The sequence below is a fragment of the Poecilia mexicana genome, unplaced genomic scaffold, assembly GCF_051168715.1.
Source record: "Poecilia mexicana isolate PSO_F unplaced genomic scaffold, ASM5116871v1 scaffold_13, whole genome shotgun sequence".
NCBI lineage: Eukaryota > Metazoa > Chordata > Actinopteri > Cyprinodontiformes > Poeciliidae > Poecilia > Poecilia mexicana.
This window is the reverse complement of record NW_028263382.1, coordinates 19700509-19720063: the sequence shown is the minus strand read 5'-3', so window position 1 is coordinate 19720063 and position 19555 is coordinate 19700509. Positions and strand designations below refer to the sequence as shown.

The window sequence follows — 19555 nt, the reverse complement described above, 5'->3', positions numbered from 1 at the left end:
GACAATCGGAAAGATTTAAATTTTAAATGTTTGAGACTTATCCAAAACGTAAAACTTTTAACCTCTTTATTCCACACTCCATCAAGATGACAAACAAGGCGTTAATACTATCAAAAATCCCTTTGTTTTGTATCAAATATAACAGGTGTACAAATTTACAAAAAGGTTCTCTGTACACAGTGAATTTTATTCACACCAGCAGCTGACTGGACATAAACCTCAGCTCACACGGCATTCTCACATCTCTTCTTTTACATTAAAATTATTTCCTAAAACGGCTAGGATAGACGAGAGGATTCCACGAACGGGAAGGCACATGTCGGTGTGACACTCAGCACTTAGCAGCTTTCCCACAAATGTCTCTTTGAGTGGCATTTTTACAGGAAAATCCAGAGAAAATGCGAGTCACCCTGCTGGAAGCTGGTTAAAGCCTAAATGTCAATCTTCCTCCAGCAGAAGATGAATGTTTTAAAATGTTGCACCATTTAATGATTGTCAGAGTTGTTACCTCCAGCAATAAATAAAATGTCATTACTCATTGGAATGTATGATGTAAATGAACATCTAAGCTTAGCAAAAATACAACTGTCTGCAAAAAAAAAATATACAAAAAGGGTCTGACAGTATTAGAATTACATTTTAGTTTTTTCCTTAAACTCAGCATAAAGATAAAAAATACATTCTCTTATCCAGAGGAGCAAGGAAACAGAAAAGCAGATAAAGGTAAAAAACAAACAAACATAAAAATAAAAAAATACACAATCATATATGCAATTTAGCGTTAAAAGTTGTGTCCATTTCCACAGTGTTCAGTGTTTGGATTCCTATGTTCCTGGCACAATTTTCAGATTTTCTGCAGCAAAATTCTGAATGGATGGCTGGTTTTAATTCCTGACTGGCTGTACTAGCAGCACAAAATGCGCCGCAGCTGCTCAGCCTACATTTCTGCTCTTCGATTGGTTCCCTTATCTTGACCGGCTGCGTCCTCCTCCACCACCTCCTCTTCCTCCTCGTAGTTTTCTTCCTCGTGTGCTCCGTTCTGGTGGTTCTGTTTCTTTCTGGGCCCATCCTGGTTTTTTGCATCGTTCTGGTCCACATAACAAGCACAAACAAAAAGAACAGAGTCACTTAAACATTGTATTTTTGATTTATTAATGATTGTTTTAAAGGTTCAGGGTAATTAACTTGAAGCTGAGAATTAAAACTGCAGTGACATTGGAAATCCAAAAACTGCCGCGCTCAGGCTACTAATATGTAAATTATTCTATTTAGCAGTGAAACATAAACCTGACTGTGCAGACTGCAACGGCCACAAACAATGGAATAAAACATTGCTACTTTAGCTCCAGGATAAGGAGTCAAATGGACTAAAATGTCTTTTTCACTGACACTTTAACGTTATGAAAGCAGTCTAAAAACTCCAGATATGACAGTTTCTGGCAACATCTGACCAAGACTCCATTCACTTAAGTTTCCTTTCAACGGACAATCCAAGCCCAGGTGAAAACCTGACACCCTGACAAACCCAGCAGCACCTGACTGACCTCATTTACCAGAACTGACAAGGGCCTGGGTTCAACTTACAGTCAGTCACACAACAAAGACGTGTACACACATAGCTGAACACCAGCTAATTCTTCAGCTGCTATTGTATACAAACTAGGGCAGGTTTACACGCACTCCTGATAAATGTGTGTAAAAAATAAAAAAAGTATTTAAAATAATCATGTATTGCACAAGGAGACCTCAACACTGCAAAGAAATGGAAACATCCAACATGTAGGTGAAATGCATTCAAAGGTGCACAATAGTTGCACGATGGCAATGGAGGTATAAAGAATCTGCAAAGCTCACCGTTACATTATAATGCATTATCTTTTGCAGCAAGGGAGAAATATAGTTTTCTGTTATTTTTTTTTTTTTTTTACAGCGGATTAGTCCATCTCACTGCGCTGTTTGGGAATAAAGATCAACTTTCAGCTCTTTCTCTACAAAACTCACCTGTTCCGTGTTCTCATTATATGGATCTTCCCCTTCCTCTTCAACTCCCTCTTCCTCCCTTTTCTCTCCACCAGCTACATCCTCCTGGGCCTTAAGCAAAAATGACTTAGTAAATGTTTTTCGTTAAGAAATATATTTTGAGTTTGACCAAATTCCTGTAAATGATGTTTGGGGTTAGTTTGAAACAGACCAAGTCAAGTTTTCAACTTTTTCTTTTTATGTATTCACATGTTGTAGAGCTGTGCTGAGAGCCCGCGTTACCTCGTCCTCTTCCTGGTATTGATCATCCAGTGCATCCTCCTGTTGATCTGGGTTTCCAGCCATCTGGGAGCACAAAATAAAAACAATTCTATCCCAATCTTATCCCCAGGCGCGGATCCGTTGTCCTCCTCACATCATCCATGTTCCTGTACTTACCACCAGCTCCTCCTCCATAGCAGGTCGGTCGGGGCCCGGATGAGAGTCTATGTGCTGGCCAGGAGCGGCTGGCTCCTCTTCCTCCCCCTCTTCCTCCTCCTCAGCAGCCCTGTGTGCCGGGTGCTCGTCCTCAGCCTCCTCAAACTCATCCTCCCCCTGGTTGTTGGGGTCGTCTTCAGGATCTACCTCGCCGTCCACGCCGCCCTCCGAAGGAGAATCAAATCAATTATAGTAAAGACTCAGTGTTTTAAATATGGAGTGAAATAATAATAATAAAAAAAACAAATCAGACAAATGCTGCATGTCAAAAGTCACGTTTTTATCAGGTGGGAAAAGGAAAGATGCAGAAGCGAGTGATCGACTTCAGATTTTTGCAGATATGACAGTCACCTGATGTGGGGGTGCCATGTGAGCTGGTCGTTTCTCCTCCTGTTCCTCTTCATGCAACATGTGAACGTCTCTCTCTGCCAACAGAGTGTAAACAAGCTGTAGGTGCTTTTAAAGACATAACACAGAAATCATTTCATTCTGGATTTGTAATGTGATGTAATGATCATTTCCTCATACAAATAATTTATGCATAAAAACGAATGAGAAAATTTCTAACTCTCTTTTATTGGGTATTTTGGGATCCATGATTGTCTGCTGCCAGTTCAGCTCTGCACCCACCCCCAGTCTTCTTCTCTGTATCAACTTATCCTTATTTTGTAAATCTGCTCTGTATGGCTCCTTTTCACTCTGGAGGTATGGCTTTTTTTTTTCTTATGCAGTGAAGCAGACAGACATGCTGGGTATGCAGGTGCAAAGAGGGTCACTAGAGATAACAAGCTGCAACAAGCAGCACGAAGCTGAGTAGACAGCAGAAACGCAGAACCAACAGCAGAGGCACTCGCTGATATTAAATAACACACTGCATGTAAATAACATTAACCTCTAGTTTAATTATGTTGACTGAATCTCTGACTTAACACAGCTAAAGGTGGTCAAAACTGAGTTTAAAAGAAAAAGGTAACGAATGCCTCACACATGTTCACCAGATATATTCATTTATTGAGGGATTATGCAGTGGAGTTCTCGATGACTTTTGTATCTAAAGATGACAATTATACCCAAAATATATATTAAGGATGAAAACAGGATTTGTCCCAGGTGTAAGCTTTTCTTGTCTGACCTTCTTCGTTAGCAGTGCGACGGTCCTCTTCTCTTGGAGCGTCTTCATTCATGTTCTCATACTCCATTCTTTTCCTAACATAGCAACAATGATCGACATTTAGAAAAGACATGCCCCCTTTACAAAGTTACCCCGTAAACGCAACAATCAAAACATAGAAACTGAACCGTTTATAATGTCACATCATAACTGCAGTTGCAGACTGAGACTCAACTTTACGGTTTGTTTTCAAATATCTGAACATTCACTGTGGATTTGCGGAAGATTATAACACAAATAAGGAAGGAAAGACAGGAAGAGTGGGAGGGAAGAGAGAGAAGATGGACACAACAATTAGACATTGGGATAGGAAATAAAAGTTGGGATAAACAAATATTTTTCAAATCCTTATTTTCTTTCCTCAAACTTATGGAGTTGTGGAACTTACATCAACTTCCATACTTTTCCACATGACAACCCTTTTTTTTTTAGAGATCCAGCCTGGATGTGTGTCGTACCTCGTCTTAAAAACACATTTCTCTAACTCTGAACAATAACTCGCTGTACTATCAGTTTACTAAACTGTTCTCGACGAGAGTAAAACGATTTAAAGCGTGTGTGCCTCTTTATGAAACTTCAAGGCTCGGCATTGAACCTGACCTCTGGTGCTCCTCTCTCAGCAGCTGTTCTTTTCTGTCAGCCTCCCTGTTCTGCTGCTCCTCTCGCTCCTTCTCCTCCTTCAGCCGCTGCTCCCTCTCCTTCAGCACCTTCTCTCGCTGCGCCTGGAGCGCTTCCTGTCGCATCTGGATCTGCCTGCGCTCGTTGTCCCGCAGGGCCTCCAGGCGCCGCTGCTCCTGCTGCTGCTCGTAGGCCGACTTCAGGTGGTACACCTGAGCTGGCGCCTGCTGCTGCTGCTGCTGCTGCAGCTGGGCCCCCTGGTGCAGCTCTACATGGTTGTCCTAAGAAGCCACAACGAAACGGAAAAGCAGACGTGAGTCATCCATCTGTCTGAATTGCACACATGCATTACTTTGTCCTTTTTTGTGACTTGGCACACTCTACACAGTCTCTGCCGAAAGATGCACACACGTACCTGTTGCACTTTTTTTTTTATTTTATAACATATTTCAAAGTATTTTTAGGAGATTTTAGGTGACAAATGTTTTTGATTTAGGGTTGTTGTCTCGTTGGAAGGGAACCTCTATTCCAGTTTCAAACCTCTGACAAGTTGTACTTTTTCTATCTGTCATAAATAACAGCATCCCACAGCATGATATTGCCACTACCATGTTTCACCCATGGTGATCTTATATTCAGTCATGCCTAGTGTTGGTTTGTTGAATTATTCCACTCCACTTCACATTACAGAATAATCTGTGTTGGCATCTCAATACAAGGGCTGCAACTGATGATTATTTTAGTAATTAATTATTCTGATGATTATTCTGATGATTAATTGGATTTTTAAAAAAGCACATTCTGCAGATTTTATTCAAGCACTTAAGCCTTTTTATATAATATTGGTGATGCATTAAAATATGCAAATGAGCAAATAATTCAGTTCCTTTTTCAAATAGGAAAATACATTTTTATTGTCAAAAATGCTACAGCATACAATTTCTTTTAAGAGAACAAGTGAAAAGCTGAGCCTTTTCTGCTTGACGTCACGTCAGTTCAGTGCAGAGATTATTTGGATTAACCGATTAATAACTGGATTGTAAAAAAAAAAAAAAATCTAATTTTTTACAATCCAGTGAAAAAATATTTATTTATTTTTTTTTTCCAGATTTTGAACCGGATAGAGATAAAACTATGCCACCTCAGGAGTTCTGATTGAAACAGATCTACAGACAAATGTATTTTATTTTCATCTTAATCTTTCAGCCTTAACTACTGCTCTGAGTATGTTGTCCCTTCAGCAAATGGCCTCTTTTTGATTCCGTTTACTCCAATTAACAAATGATTAATTATTAAATTAGTTGACGATTATTTCAACAATTGATTAATCCCATTAATCGTTTCTAAAATCAATAACTTTGAAAAGTACAAAATGTGGCCAGTCCTTTAATTGAGAGTAGCTGTGAACTCTGCTGAGCGTGTCCTGGCTCCTACCAGCTGTGGCTGCCGTCTCTGTCTGTCCAACGCGTTCTCATCAGGCTGCTCTTCCTCCCTCTCCTCCTCCTCCTCCTCCATCTGCTCGTCATGCGCCTGGTCCAGGTCCTCCTCCAGCTTCTGAGGCTGTCCTGCTTGAGCCATCTCCTCCTCTGCCAGCTCCCTCTTCCTCTCAGCCTCTCCCTCTCTGTCCTCATCCCTCTCAGACAGGCCGGGCTGGGACATAGCAGGGTGGGAATTGACCTCAGACTGGGCGTTGGCCTCCTTCTCTTCCTGATTATCCAGCTTAAAGGGAAGCAGCAGGAAGTTAATGAAGAGGATCTGTACATTCAGAGCTTTATTCATCAAATGAGAATTCCCTCATTACCCTTGACTCTGTGTCCCAGTGGGGGCGCTGTTCTCCCTGAGCGCGCGTCTCTTTAGCAGCCTGCTGGGATTGGTGAACATGGGACTCGGCTGTTACTGTGGCTGCATGCAGCTGCTGAGCAATAGAGTTTGGATCGGGTTGTGCCCGGTTTGGTTCCCGGTTCAAAGTCTCTTTGAGCTGCTTGAATTCATCCACCTGGGCCTAAAGAGACAAAACATTAATAGAAGAAAAGCTGAGATATTAGAAAACTGTGCAACTATTAAAAAAAAAATTATAATCCAGAAACAGGTCAGTAAGCAGCGTCCAACAGTCACCTTGATTAATAATCGCTTAAGTTTCAGACACATTCAGCAGATAACAAGAAGGCTGAAAGGTTATCCGTTTTATCCTTCATAGCATTTTACAAATGTCTGAAACAAGATGGTTCCATTCTCTGGAATATAGACACAGATACTTTGGTAATGCTAAGAGCGCTAACCATTGCTAACCACTAAGATCCAAAAGAAAGGTGAAAAGCTCAACATTGTCAACATTGCGTCTTTGTTTTACGAGCACAAACCCTTGTTTTGTAGCACAAGCTCGTTCTCACACAGAATACGGCCTTCACTCCTGGAATCAAAAAGTAATAATAATAAATATTTTAGTCTCATACTAAAATTCTGAAGGAGAAATCCTAATTAAATTCAGATAAAGCTTTACAAAAATGGATATCAAAAATGTACCTCATAATCTTTTACTTCTACTGAGTAAAAATGACTTTAGACCTTCTAATTTATAATTCACTGATTTTTTTTTGTCATTCACTGCAATGACAACATAAGAGCTGATTAAAAGTGTAACAAAATTCAACACAGTGTTTTTGGCTAGAAATTTATTACTACATGAAATTCAGGGCTCTGCAAAAAATATATATTGTGTTCTAAATATGAACTTTGCCTTTCATCAATTAAATAACTACTCTGGCAATAGAGTAGTTTATTCTTCTCACTTTTTTCCTCTTGATAAGTGATACAGAATCATGCATAACTTTTTTCCATGTAGTATTTAGTTTTAAACAAAATCACGACCCAGAATTTACAAGGAAATGCCAAGTTGTCATTTATATGCAGCTAAAAAACACTTTATGTGCCTCCAACTCAATATCCACTTCATTTGCATAAGGAGCTCTAAAACACCGTGAAATATTTTTAGTTAACTTCCTTTGATGAAAAGGTAACACTATCATTTTGAAGTTAAAATAGTGTGCTCTCCCTTTGAAAACACACATGCATACGCTTGACCAGAACAGTGAGATTAAATCCAAAAAGCCATCTTTAATTCCTTAATTTCTGCCCCACCGTTTCATTTCCCCTCATCGTTTTATTACAGATCTCCATCCGATTGGCTTCAGCACGTTTTAGATTAACCGTTTTGACCCAAACGCCCTGCAGGGGAGAGGATGTGTTCAACCAGAAGCACTAATGGAGAGCCATAAAATCGATTAACGAATCCTAACGGGCAGGAAGAGCAGCAAGAAAAAAAAAAAAAAAAAAGAGGAGAGTTTTTGAATATCCATCCTTACAGGTCCAATATAATACAGAATAATTTACCTTGTATGTTTTCTAGAGAAAAAAAACTAAGATTCAAGGACATATTAGTGGAACTAGATGAAGCTAAATCAATTAAAGTCATCATGAGAACCTTTCCCTGGAGCTTACATGGCGTAGCTTCAGGACACATGGATAAGAACATATCCTCAGTGTTAGTCTGTTATGTGACTGGTAAACAACAGGAATGTACCACAGCTTTCCCACCTGAGCTGCAGCCAGCGCACTCTTGTGGTCCTCTAGGGTCAGTGCAAGCTGGTCGTGGACCGCCTTCAGGTTCTGATGCTTGAGCTGAACACAGAGCAGAACTGATGCATTTAGAGCCAAGCGGACTCTGCAGTCGTGTCAGCATATTTTTAGTGCAAGAGAAAATGCTGACAGCCAGGCGAGATATTTACTTATTGTGTAATTAAGAGTCTTAAAGACAAACCGCTGGGTCCTCCTCACCTGGGCATCCTGTAGCTGGGTGTGAATCTCATGGTGGGCTTTCCTCAGTTGTTTATTTTCTTCTCTCAGGTTATAAACATGCTCTGTCAGAAACAGTACGCACATTACCTTTCTATACATAGACATAAAGAGATCTCTTACTGCATATGTCAATGAACTGGGTGTAAAATTGCTAGGTAAAATTAGAAGCATGTATGGGAAATGTGAGATTCTGTGATAAAGGATGAGTGGTGTCACATAAAATGCTGTCGTTCTCAACTTACAAAACTGACTTGACCGACGCTTCTACTGTGACTTCTGGTGTTATTTAAAGCAAAATGTAATAGCAAGATTTTAAACTGAAAATCCTGTAGTTAAATATCTCTCTCTGCTATAGAGGAAATTTGACAGTGTGCCATATTCAGTTAGTCCCATCATGTAAGTGATGCTTTGGTGTAAAAACTTTCTGAGATCTCACTAAAGTCAGGAACTAAGGGATTCACACATTACTTAGCTTTATACTGTCCAATGAGAAATTATTTAAAATTTCATGAAGACAAAAGTCATATAACTAGGAACAAGCTAATTGGGAGCAAAATTATTTATTTATCTTTGTAAAATTCACCTGCTGTGCATTGAACTTTTTTCCCCTCTTTCTCTATACAAATTTTACCTTGTTACAAATGCCAAATAAATGTTTTCTTTTATTTTATTTTTTTTTACAAACAACTCAATAAATAACATAAGATGTTCACTTGAAAATTACTATAGCATGTATTTTGTGTTTATTCAATATTAAGGCCTAAGTATATTTATTGAAATAACTTTAAATAAATGTTAATATGACATCACATCTACAATATAATCTAGAATCAGCAGAAATAATTGCTGTTTTTTTTTTTTTCAAATTTAGCCAGTTAGATTATGTTCCAGATTCTTGTTTGAAACTTTTTCACGTGAGAAACCATCGCTCTGTGGTATTTCTAGTCACATGAAACCATCACTACCTTTAAGTTGGGAGACCTCCACCTCTTTGGCTTGCTGCAGTTTATTGTAGCGATCTCTGTGTTCGTCCAGCAGCCGGCCGTGGTCCTCGCCTTGCGCTTGGTGCTGCTCGTTTAGCTCGTAGTACTGCCTCTTCAGCTCGTCATGCTGATTCTGACAGAAATAAAAGACTTTCGTCACCGTGCGGCTTTCCCAGGCCACAAATGCACATGAAAATCAGAGGAAATGGGACAAGTGATACAAAAATGCAGGACCATTTGCATACTTGCGCAACAGGAAAAACGTCTGGGTAAAGCATGCAAATGTCTGTTTTGAAAGTAGGAAGAAAACACGGGAAAGCACCCAGCAGGGTGAATCAGAGGGCGTCCGTGTGATCAGTCTAACCTTTAGCATCTGATGCTGCACCTGTAAGGAGTTGAGTCTGCTGTTGGCATCCTGCTATTTAAAACACAAGAAGAAAGATTACGACATCTTCTGTTTTCCACATACAGCGTTACAGTTCAAAATGTCAGCAATGAAGAGCAGAGAATAGGAAGCAACAGTCTGAAGAGAGAAGGAAGAGAAACCCACCTTCTCTTTGTTCAGAGATTGCTCCGCTTCAAGTTTATAAACAAGATAATCTAAGGGGAAAAAAATATACGAGTTAATGTAAACTGCTTTTATTAAAAATAGTAATAAAGAAGCAGATGTCTATATCACCTTCTTTGGCCTTTTTGTGCTCTAACCTCTCCTTCTGAAGAGACTTCTCCAGCCTTGATCGATGCTCATACACCACTGGGTATTAAATGAAAACAATATTAGGATAAAGCATAAAAGGAAGATCCCGGTGGAAGAGAAATCAAACAGAGCTACAATCTAAATCTGAACACCGTGACAAACCTACGTGCTCTAACACACCCGAGCATTTGTTTCAGTGGGGCCGACAGAAGCAGGGTGTGAGCTTTATGGGTGACATGACAGCCAGGCGTCATATTTACCTAACCGGGCAGCGACAGCTCACTGCAGGAGAGAAAGCTGTCTCTGAGGAGCAGCTACTACGTTGTAGCTGATGGCCACCGTCTACACAACAGTAAAGGCTTCATGAAGTCTGTTACTCTCTGACAATTTTCTGAAAGAAACTGAACTATTTAGTAAATAAACCTGGTATTTCAATGTAGCTTTTTGCTTTGTTATTTAGTGATCCACCTCGAATAAATCTGAACCGAGTAGAAAATGAATCGCGTCTAAATCCACAGACTCTTCAAGGGAAACAAACAGATAACTAGTTTTTCTAATTAAATGCAATTAAACTTGTTTTATTGTTTAACCATTACAGTAAAAAAAAGATATGTAGTTGTGACCTTTTTAATTTAAAAACAAAGAGGAAACCTCCTGCCTGGGCAACAATAAAATACACCGACCGCATTAAGAATTATATCTTTCCAAAAACACTGCTGCTTAATTAGAATAGAGGTAGGAATCAATCCAGACATCAGTTTTATTTAGAAAAAAACTTTTTTATAAAGAATTATCGACCCACACTGTTAAGATGGATCACCAGGATCATCGGGAAGATCAGGCCTTCAATTAATTTGAGGCAGGGTGACGGTTTCAGTAGGAACCATTTTATGGTTCATGAGTTTCAACAAACTCTGTTGAAACTTAAGTCAGAGAAAATAAAGTCCGTCTTTGTTTGTATTCTTTGGTTACATGCATGTACATCAAAATGGTCTGCACCAATGAAATCATAAGAACTCACAATTTCTTCTAATAATTTATTGAACACTGGACCCAACTTTAGCCAGCATCTTTCCAGACAACATACAAAACCTGTGAAAATCACAATGATGAAACGTCTTTTATACAGATCATCTTTTTCAAATAACCTCTCATGATGAAATTAAAATTTCTATTATAACTTCCACATGTTTTTGTGGTTGTGGGAGAGCCTGCCAATAACTCAGCTTGAAGATTATGGGGGATTCCCCGCCCCCCATAGAAGATGTGTTAACTTATTTGAACGAAACCTGAAGTGCAATCATATGTTTTAGGGAATACATTGATAAATAAATAATGACTGAAAAAATGGAGGCTGTTATAAGCTACAGAAATAGAATTAGTAAAGAAGATGAGTTTAATACAGGAATGCTTCTAAGATGCAAAAAAAGAAACAAAATATATTGCTTGTAGTGATAAATGTAACATTTATGAAAAGAATAGTAGGAGTTTGAAACAAAGATGAGGAACATGTTTGAACAGAGAAACCAGAAAACCATCTCATTTATAAATGTGACAGCATAATAATTAAAATTATTTGCAATAGAAGCAGAGTGACTCTGAGGAACCGCAAACTTAGCCGACTCAGTTTATGTAGCTGTATGCAGATCCAGATCCGGAAAAAGAGGCATATTGTTGAAACATCTCTGATTTTTCAAGACCATTTTATGATTCCTTAGTGAGTCGATGCGATGCACTCATCAATTTCAGTTCCAAGGAAAAGTTCACACTGCACCGCTCTGATGTGGTTCTGCTTTCAGTGCTGAAGGGTTGAGAGATCTACTGTAGCTCCGACTACGAAACTAATCCGGTCTACATTCTCCGAGCCTTTTCCCCTCAGACAAGTGAAACTTGCTCCTCACACTGCTGCTTCAGTGTACCTGCAGTGTGAGAACAACAGGGCTCTCTGTAGCGGTGGACCTTTGCTGACCTGCTGCTTTAGATGTGGAAAAGATTGTATCGATTGTATTTGGCCCATAGTGTTAAAAGGGAGGTTGAGTATCTGGTGAATCTGTAGCTTTTCCACACACACACGCACGCACGCACACACACACATGCACACACAGACGCCCATGCACGCATGCAGACAGCTCACCATTAAGACCGAATACACAACTGCTGCCTAATGGCTTTCTAAACCAAACATACCACTGCTCAACATCTATTATTCATGGAATAAGATCTTAAAGTCTTCTCTTTTAACTTACACGTTGCTTTTTTAAATTGGCCTTAGTTTTAGTTTCAATACACTATTATATGTTGTAAGTTTCTGAAGCAATCTGAATAACACATCTATTTAAAAACAAAAGGAAATAAACAAATCTGACCTCATTTGAGCTCAACTGGTTTTTATAGACTGCTTTTAAAAGCTGCAGCTCCAACAATCCAATAAACCCATCAGGGAAGAGACCTGCTGGTTTTTATGTTTCCACTTCTTATTTACTGCCATGCTCATGCCTAAAAGGATCTTTAAGCTTAATTCAAGCTGAGTGATCATAAACGTAATAAACCTTAAATAAATAGGATAAAGTTCTTTTGACTAAATAAAATCTTTTATTATAGTTTGGATAATGAAAAATCCACCTTGGTCTTGGAATCGGGCATGCCCCAACACAAAGGAAAAGGCCGATCTTTTTTCTGCTGCCGTCGCTTCAGATGCTGGTTCTTTTTGTCCATTTGAAGCTTTGCTAAATGGTGCCAACTGTGCAGATCTGCAGTTGCTTTTAAAGCTTTTAAGAAAAAAATCTCCACTTTAGAAAATGCCTCAAAATCTATGAAGATAAACTATGTTTGCATCAGAGGCAGAGGTGAAAACACTGCAGAAAAGGCTTCAGAAAGTTCCCAAGTATCCCTCACTTCCTTATCAATAATTTTCTGTCTGGCCAGAAGGTGGGATGGGCAATAATGCTATTTATTACTTTTATTTTTTAATCAATGACAAGCTGTGTGATTTTGTTTACAAAACCAAACAAATATTTTTGGAATTGCTAACTTTTACTGTTTTTTCATTCTTGGTTGCAATAATAATTCATGTCTAAAAATGTGATTAAATGCAGGCATCATTGCATGTTGACAAAATGATGAAAAATTTAACGTCACTGGTTTCCTGAAACCAGTGACGTTGAAACCGAACAGTCAGATTATGCAACATATACGTTTTTGTGTGCGTGTGTGTGTGTGGGTGTGTGAACACAGTGAAACTACATCAGTGTGTTATTTTTACTCAGGGTTTTCAGAGAGTCTCTTTCCAGTCCATGGCTTAATTGTTCTAATTACATCCTGTTTTGCCATTATGGCTTATATATCCGAGGTCATTCATTTACTTTTACTTCCATTTGTTCAGGTAAATCTCATTGAGACATAAGGTCTCGTTGTCAAGAGGGACATGTCCTAAATCCAGTTAAAGTTACAGTTAACTGTTTTTAATGTCTGATTTAAAAACTATTGATTTATCTCTTCTGTAAAATCTGTATAAAACAGAATAAGATGCAAGACATATTACTGCACTTTATCTCAAATATATTTACAAAGTAACTGAGTACTAGTAGACATCTGTGCAAAACAAATGTGATGCAGCTTGGTGTCGAATTTCCTGTTCCTGTGGCAACTGTGGGAGCTTTATTTTAGCCCTGCGGTGGTGACTGTTACCCACACACGAAGCACTTCTGTAACCCTCTGAACCCAGAAACAGGAACGTCCAAATAAGAAAAAGGGAAATCTGAACTCATTCATTCAAGTGATTCATTTCAAGCATGCATTTCATTTGAACTACTACGACCAATTAAAACCCAGAATTTATTTCTTCTGAAACTGAGATGAGACACACACAAGACCAATGAAGGAAGGACAGAAACGTCAACAGACTGAAAAGTATCTAGATGATCTTGAAGATACCACAACCCTTAAAGCAGATGATGGTGCTTTTGGATGCGTGGGCAGCTGTCAAGTTCTGCTGTTAACCCAAATGAGCGTCTCTAGCAAAGGGATGCATAAAGTTATCTAAACCAGGACCGGTACCGGTCCGCAGGGTGGAAAGTCGATACGTTTTGTCATTTGTGGTTATCAGACTGTGAGAACAGTTTTCTTTTGAAAACCCCTAAGCATTTGTATGTTTTCAGTGGTGGGCCTGATAAGTAGGAAGGTGAGCTGTGAAGAGGGAGCAGGAGGAGCAGCAGATCGGCTGACATGAAGGAGTGAGTGGACAGTGGGAGAGCGAGTTCCCAGCCTGGCCCAGAGGTCATCTTGTGTTTATTGTTAAGCCTCACCACAGGACCATGGGGGAAAGAAAAGGTTAGGCACCTCTGCTCTGGTAGACAACTGCACTGACCTTCTACTTGTCTAAAGTTTGGTTTCCCAACTTTTCTTTTTATCTCAGGTAAAATGCTTCTCATGTTGTTGCTGCTCTAAGAGAAACTTTCCACAAGGAAAGGGACAGTTTTCACCGATGTCATGGATACGTCTTTGTCTGTTGACTCTTAATACACTGCCTTCAGGCTACAGCTGGTGAATCTCCAACGAATGAGCTTTGCTTTGTAATTATTTTCAGACTGAAGTTAACCCTGTTGCTGGTGCAACTGTTACCTAGCACAGTTTTTCCATCCACACAACCTTCTGTCAACACTGTGAATGGGACAACTTTCAGAGAAATCTTCCACATTATTGTGTCAACCATAGCATCATACTCTGCAATATGTTTTTTCTTGGCTTTAGATAATTTCAGGATTTGCAGGTAAACTGTAGTTTTAATTGGTTGCAAGTCATAATCGATACAAACAAAATAAATGCATTAAAAATCAATGTGTGTGTAATGGATCCACATTTGAACTGACTTGCTGGAATAAAGCAACTTCTCGATTGTAGCATAATTGATTGAGATGTTTCTATATGTACATATATGAACATTAGAGGGATTTGGAAATTATTGATACTTTGTGAGCAAAAACTTGAGAAATACGACTGTAAAGTAACTTCTGATCTAATTTGTTGATATGATTGAAGCTCAAAAATGAACAAATGAGGTCTCTGAGGATGTGAAATCAAAGCGAAACATTTTTTCAGAGTGCTTGCTGAATCATTTAAATCAATAACAATTGCCAGCCCAGTGTTGCAAAGGGTAACAGAAAATCAATATGGCTACCTCACAACCCACAAGCTATGCACATCCTCTAAATATAGGACGAAGCAACCTTTAACATTTGGCAGAAGACATGAGTTCCCCCGGGCAATGCGATTGGTGGGGTGGCTCATCTTTTCACAATGAAAGTTGCGGGTGCGGTTCAGAAATTGAGCCACAAGGAATTAAGCAACGGCATTGCATTCGCAGAGTGCCACAACGCTGGCATTCTGTTTGGGGATAAATCTGCTTCACTGTCACTGTTTAACATCAGCTGAATCCTAATCGTCGCCAAGTATCTAGGAAAAGTGACTTAGCCGCTGCTTTACATACACTAAAGTACACCGTCGCCGTCTCCTGTAAGCGTAAAACAAAACCCTCCACTCAGGAGCATGTACATCGTCTCACATGGAGCACGGTGGAGCCTCAGGCCAACTCCATGCGCAGCCTGCTGAACAAAGCAGTGGGTAATTTAGACGGATGATTTCTGGTTACATGGATTAAAGACTACTGGAGATGACTGGTTCCAAAGCTCGTGTGAGAAACCCAAACGCAGACGTGCCTTTAACCCGTTCTACAGAGCTATTTGGTAAACAGTTCTCCACCCAGGAAGTTATTTCAAATAAAAAAAGATGTTGGAATGAAACAAAACCCCAGCCCGTGTCAGCACAGCAGAATGTGTTTGTAAGAAGGGAGTAAAGGAGTGAGGTTTACTACTGTTGACCTGACTGCGATGATGGAGGGGGAGGAGGGGAAGTAAAAACAGCTCTGCCACTATTATTCTAACCTCAAGTACATTAGTCTCCGTTTATTGCTGTTTCTTTACAGTAACTAAATTAGGGGTGTTGTTTGGTACAGCCAATCTTTATAATTAATCAAATAACAGTTCCTCATCTAACTCTAATTACGTCTGAGCCATTTCCAATGGCTAAGAGCAGAATAACAGCGCTGAAAGCTTGTAAATAGCACTGCTTTTCAGCTAATTTAAAACATTACAATTAAAATAAAATCAGCCAGATTCTCCCCCTTTATCAGTTTATGATCTCGTAAATAGCCGAACGTTTGTCTGCATGCGGGTTTCCAGAAAGATTAGCGCACTAACAAAAAACAGCAGTGATCAGCAAATCCTCTCCATCCTATAAAGTTAATAAAATCACATAACATTTAATGCTGGTCCTGAAGTTGTGTGGTTTGAAAAGGTTATTTAATTACTGAACAATAGGATTTAATTAATATTAATATTAATTAATATCTAATATTTTCCACATTTTTTTCATGTTACAAATAGAGATAGACCAGAAGAGAAAGTAGTACATTCACTGTAGTAGTGAAGTGAAATGAAAATGATACAATTACAAATCTGCAAAGTGTGGTGTGCACGTTCCCCACATGATTAGATTTGCACTTGGAAGAACTACATTTTGCTGCAATTACAGCTTCAAGTCTCCACTAGCTTTGCATCATTATAGACTGAATATTTTGTGAATTCTTCTTCACAGAACAGCAAGTACAGTCAGACTGGGTGGAGAGTCTCTGAGAATACCAATGTTTCAATTTGCAACACATTCCTTATTGGATTTAGGTCTGTACTTTGACTAGGCCGTTGTATCGCAGGGACATGTTTGGACACAGGCCATTTTCATTGTAGCTCCGGTTGTATGTTTAAAGCTTTAAATTACATTTCTGTGTCTGAGAATGTGGCCCACTTTGACTATGCTGCCACTGAGGTCATGGTCTGTTCAGTGTGCAGTTTATTTTCCACCACACATGATCTTCTTCACGCAGACTAAAAGGAGAAAGTTTTGTTCACAGTTGACCAGAACACCTTTTTCCATGTTTTCTGTGTTCCACACATCAGCGCAGATGTATGTAGTCATGGGACTTCTTATGGTTTTCCTTCATACATAGCTTTCTTCTTCAGGCCAGTTATCCATAAAGGCCATATTTTTGGATTTGTGTTGGTGGAGTGTGTGTGAGCAACAGATTTGCCCATCTGATTTGTGGATTCCAGCAGCTTCTCCAGAGTTATCACGGGCCTCTTTGATGCTTATCTGATTTATGCTCTCCTTGTTTGTCTTGGTAGGTTTGCAGTAGTCTAACACTCTTTCTACATTTGTATGATAGATTGAACTATCCAGAACTTGGGATGTCGTTTACCAACTTTTTAAACTTTTCTACAACATTCTCCCTGACTTCTCTATTGTGTTTCTTGGTCTTCGTGAAACTGCTTGTTTACCAACGATCTGACAAAATGTAGAAGACTTCAAGTGCTTGGAAAACCTTTGCAAGAAACAATAAGGAGCCTTTAATTGATTTCCAGATCACATTTTACAGATATTATATTGCTTCTCATGTTGTTGCTGCACAACACCCGCTCCCTCAGAGATCGAGATTCAATGTCACTGAAATGTCATCAAGACCCCTACATCGCCCTGGACTTTGAACCAAATAAAGCTTATGCCAAAAAGCTCCTGCTTTCAAACAGCACTAATGTTTTCTTCCACACACATCCCTAATAAGGCTTCACCCATACAGATATTAAATCACCAGACTCAATGCTGACTTTTTGAAAAGGATTGTTTGTAGGGGTAGTTGGTAGGTCAGTCTTTAATCGGTGATCAGCCAGAAAACTGCAATCGGTGCACCTCTAACTGTCTGGATCAATTATTTACTCTGAAACAAAACATTTACAAATCCATAATCATATCACCTTTTGGATGCACAACATGTCACAGTTTCAGCATCTGGACTCAAGAATTGTTTGTTGTTAATGGGACAATGTAGCTAATAAAACTTACTTTGATGTTTTTTCTTACTAAAATCGTTTGCTAGAGTTTATAAAGTTAACAGGATGTGCCCAGCGTGGCTCGTTGGCTGTACAGAGGCCAGACGCAGTGGTCCCGAAACTCGTGCCGCACCGATGTTATGGAAAGTGCAGCAACAGTGCTTCCCTTTCCTGCTCTAAAGCTGAGGCAGCAGCAGATATTCAGAATGACCTGCTGCCTGGTGGACACACAGCTGGGGTACAGATGACCACATGATGATGACAACCAGGTGTTTGTGAAGCACCAAGTAAAGAAAAAGCTTGAGTTATCTGAGGTTTGATGTGACTTTCACAGTCGCAGCACAAACAGCAACACTGTCTAACCAAACAAAGCATTCTGAAGATTAACCTGTGAGATTAGAAAGTTAAACGAGGTCAAAGACAGGCAGGTTACAGTACTGTTCTGGTCCAGTTTGGCCAAACTGACAACAGCCTCTTTTTAAACAGCCGACACCGAGACACTATTCTTACAATAGCATTGCTTTTAATTGAATTCCAACTAGAGCTGGCATTTAAGTCAACCCTGACCTCAACTAATGGGTAAGTACAGTATACCATTGATTCCTGTTGCAGTTTATATTTATCTTGCATTGAGGATGTGGAATTAAGTATAAAAACTGATTCTCAATGGCAATGACTGAAGGTGATGTAACCACAATATATTATTAATCAGATTTCATACATTATTCAGTCAATTGTTATGAGTGCAAAGTTTAAAAAATATATATATTGAAAATATTTCTTAATTTGTTTACTGTACATCTGAGGAGGTTAAATGGGATTTACTGGGATCTTATTAAGCTTTCTCTAAGATTTGAAAGAGCACTTTTGATGCTCTTTCGTGGTTGGTAATGAATCATTTTAAGTGCTAGAACATTTGTCAGCGAGCATAACAGAGGATAAAAATTGCGGTTTTGTTGTTGAAGTCGCTCCTCTTTTTTTTTTTGTCAATCAGTTCAGTGTTTACCTTGGAGCTGTGCCGAGAGTGACTCCTGGTGCTGTTGGTACTTCAGTGCCGTCGCCTCGGTCCTCCTGAGCTGTTTGTGCATCTCATAGGACATGAGTCCCCCGTACATCATCCCGCAGACCACGGTGACCAGCAGCAGGCACTGGAAGATCCGCCGCTGCCTGCGGGAGCACACCCCGTTTCCCATGTTGGACCCGCACCCCTCCCCGCCGTCTGCGCGAGAAAGCCCCGTCTCTGCTGGTGGAAACTTCCGACTCAACTTTTTGCACCCCTCCCAGTCACTCCCCGAGCATTTCCACTCACAAAACGGCACCGCTTTACGTGTAAGCAGTTGCTTCGGCATGCATTATTTTAGCCAAGTCAACTCCACTTCAAAGGAGTCGCTCAGCTCTCCGCTTCACTTCAAGTCAAAGTCCTGCTCTGCCCAGTTCTGAAATGCAAAACAAGAAGTCCCAGGTTTCCCGCTTCAGGGCCGCTTCGCTCTCTCCTTTTCCTCCTTCAGACGTTTCCGACGCAGTTCCGTCAAGCTTGCGTTAAAGTTGAAAAATTCGCGTCCAGGTCGAGGCCTCTGAAGTACCTTTAATTTTAGTTACGTGTCAGCCCAGGCGCAGCTTTCCATCCAACTGCTGCTCCGGAGGAAGTCCCTCCTCCAAAGTCAGATTTCCACACTCCAGCCCTCACGCTTGCTGTCAATTGGCCGCTTCAGAGCTCCATCAAAACCCAACGCGAGAAGCCACAAACCACTGTTGTGAATTTAATGCATCCTTTTCCAACTTGTACAACTTCAGCCTTCAACCTTTTCCAGTCTTCAAAGTAAAATGTGGATTCAAT

General features: G+C 39.8%; 1 protein-coding gene across 2 annotated transcripts; it reads right to left on the bottom strand.

The window, feature by feature from the left end:
- Positions 1-51: 51 nt before the first annotated feature.
- golim4a (golgi integral membrane protein 4a) lies at positions 52-19399 on the bottom strand. Of its 2 annotated transcripts, none has more exons than XM_014998106.2 (16): positions 18725-19399; positions 9764-9838; positions 9635-9684; positions 9449-9502; positions 9067-9217; positions 8081-8163; positions 7841-7924; positions 6048-6248; positions 5681-5965; positions 4229-4527; positions 3590-3663; positions 2809-2882; positions 2419-2622; positions 2263-2325; positions 2002-2091; positions 52-1087 (listed from the first exon to the last, which is right to left on the bottom strand). In XM_014998106.2, the coding sequence occupies exons 1-16, from the start codon at positions 19065-19067 to the stop codon at positions 938-940; spliced, it is 2280 nt and encodes a 759-aa protein (XP_014853592.2). In that variant the 5' UTR covers positions 19068-19399; the 3' UTR covers positions 52-937. The 2 variants fall into 2 exon arrangements, with proteins under 2 accessions (XP_014853592.2, XP_014853593.2); XM_014998107.2 differs by having other exon boundaries at positions 9449-9499.
- Between the last annotated feature and the right edge of the window lie 156 nt (positions 19400-19555).

Coding starts and splice junctions, on each gene's coding strand:
- golim4a (XM_014998106.2), bottom strand. CDS start 19,067: ATGCCGAAGCAACTGCTTACACGTAAAGCGGTGCCGTTTTGTGAGTGG. Junction 7,925..8,080: donor CCCAGCTACAGGATGCCCAG/GTGAGGAGGACC, acceptor CTCTGTGTTCAG/CTCAAGCATCAGAACCTGAA. Junction 2,883..3,589: donor TCGCACTGCTAACGAAGAAG/GTCAGACAAGAA, acceptor CTCTGTTGGCAG/AGAGAGACGTTCACATGTTG.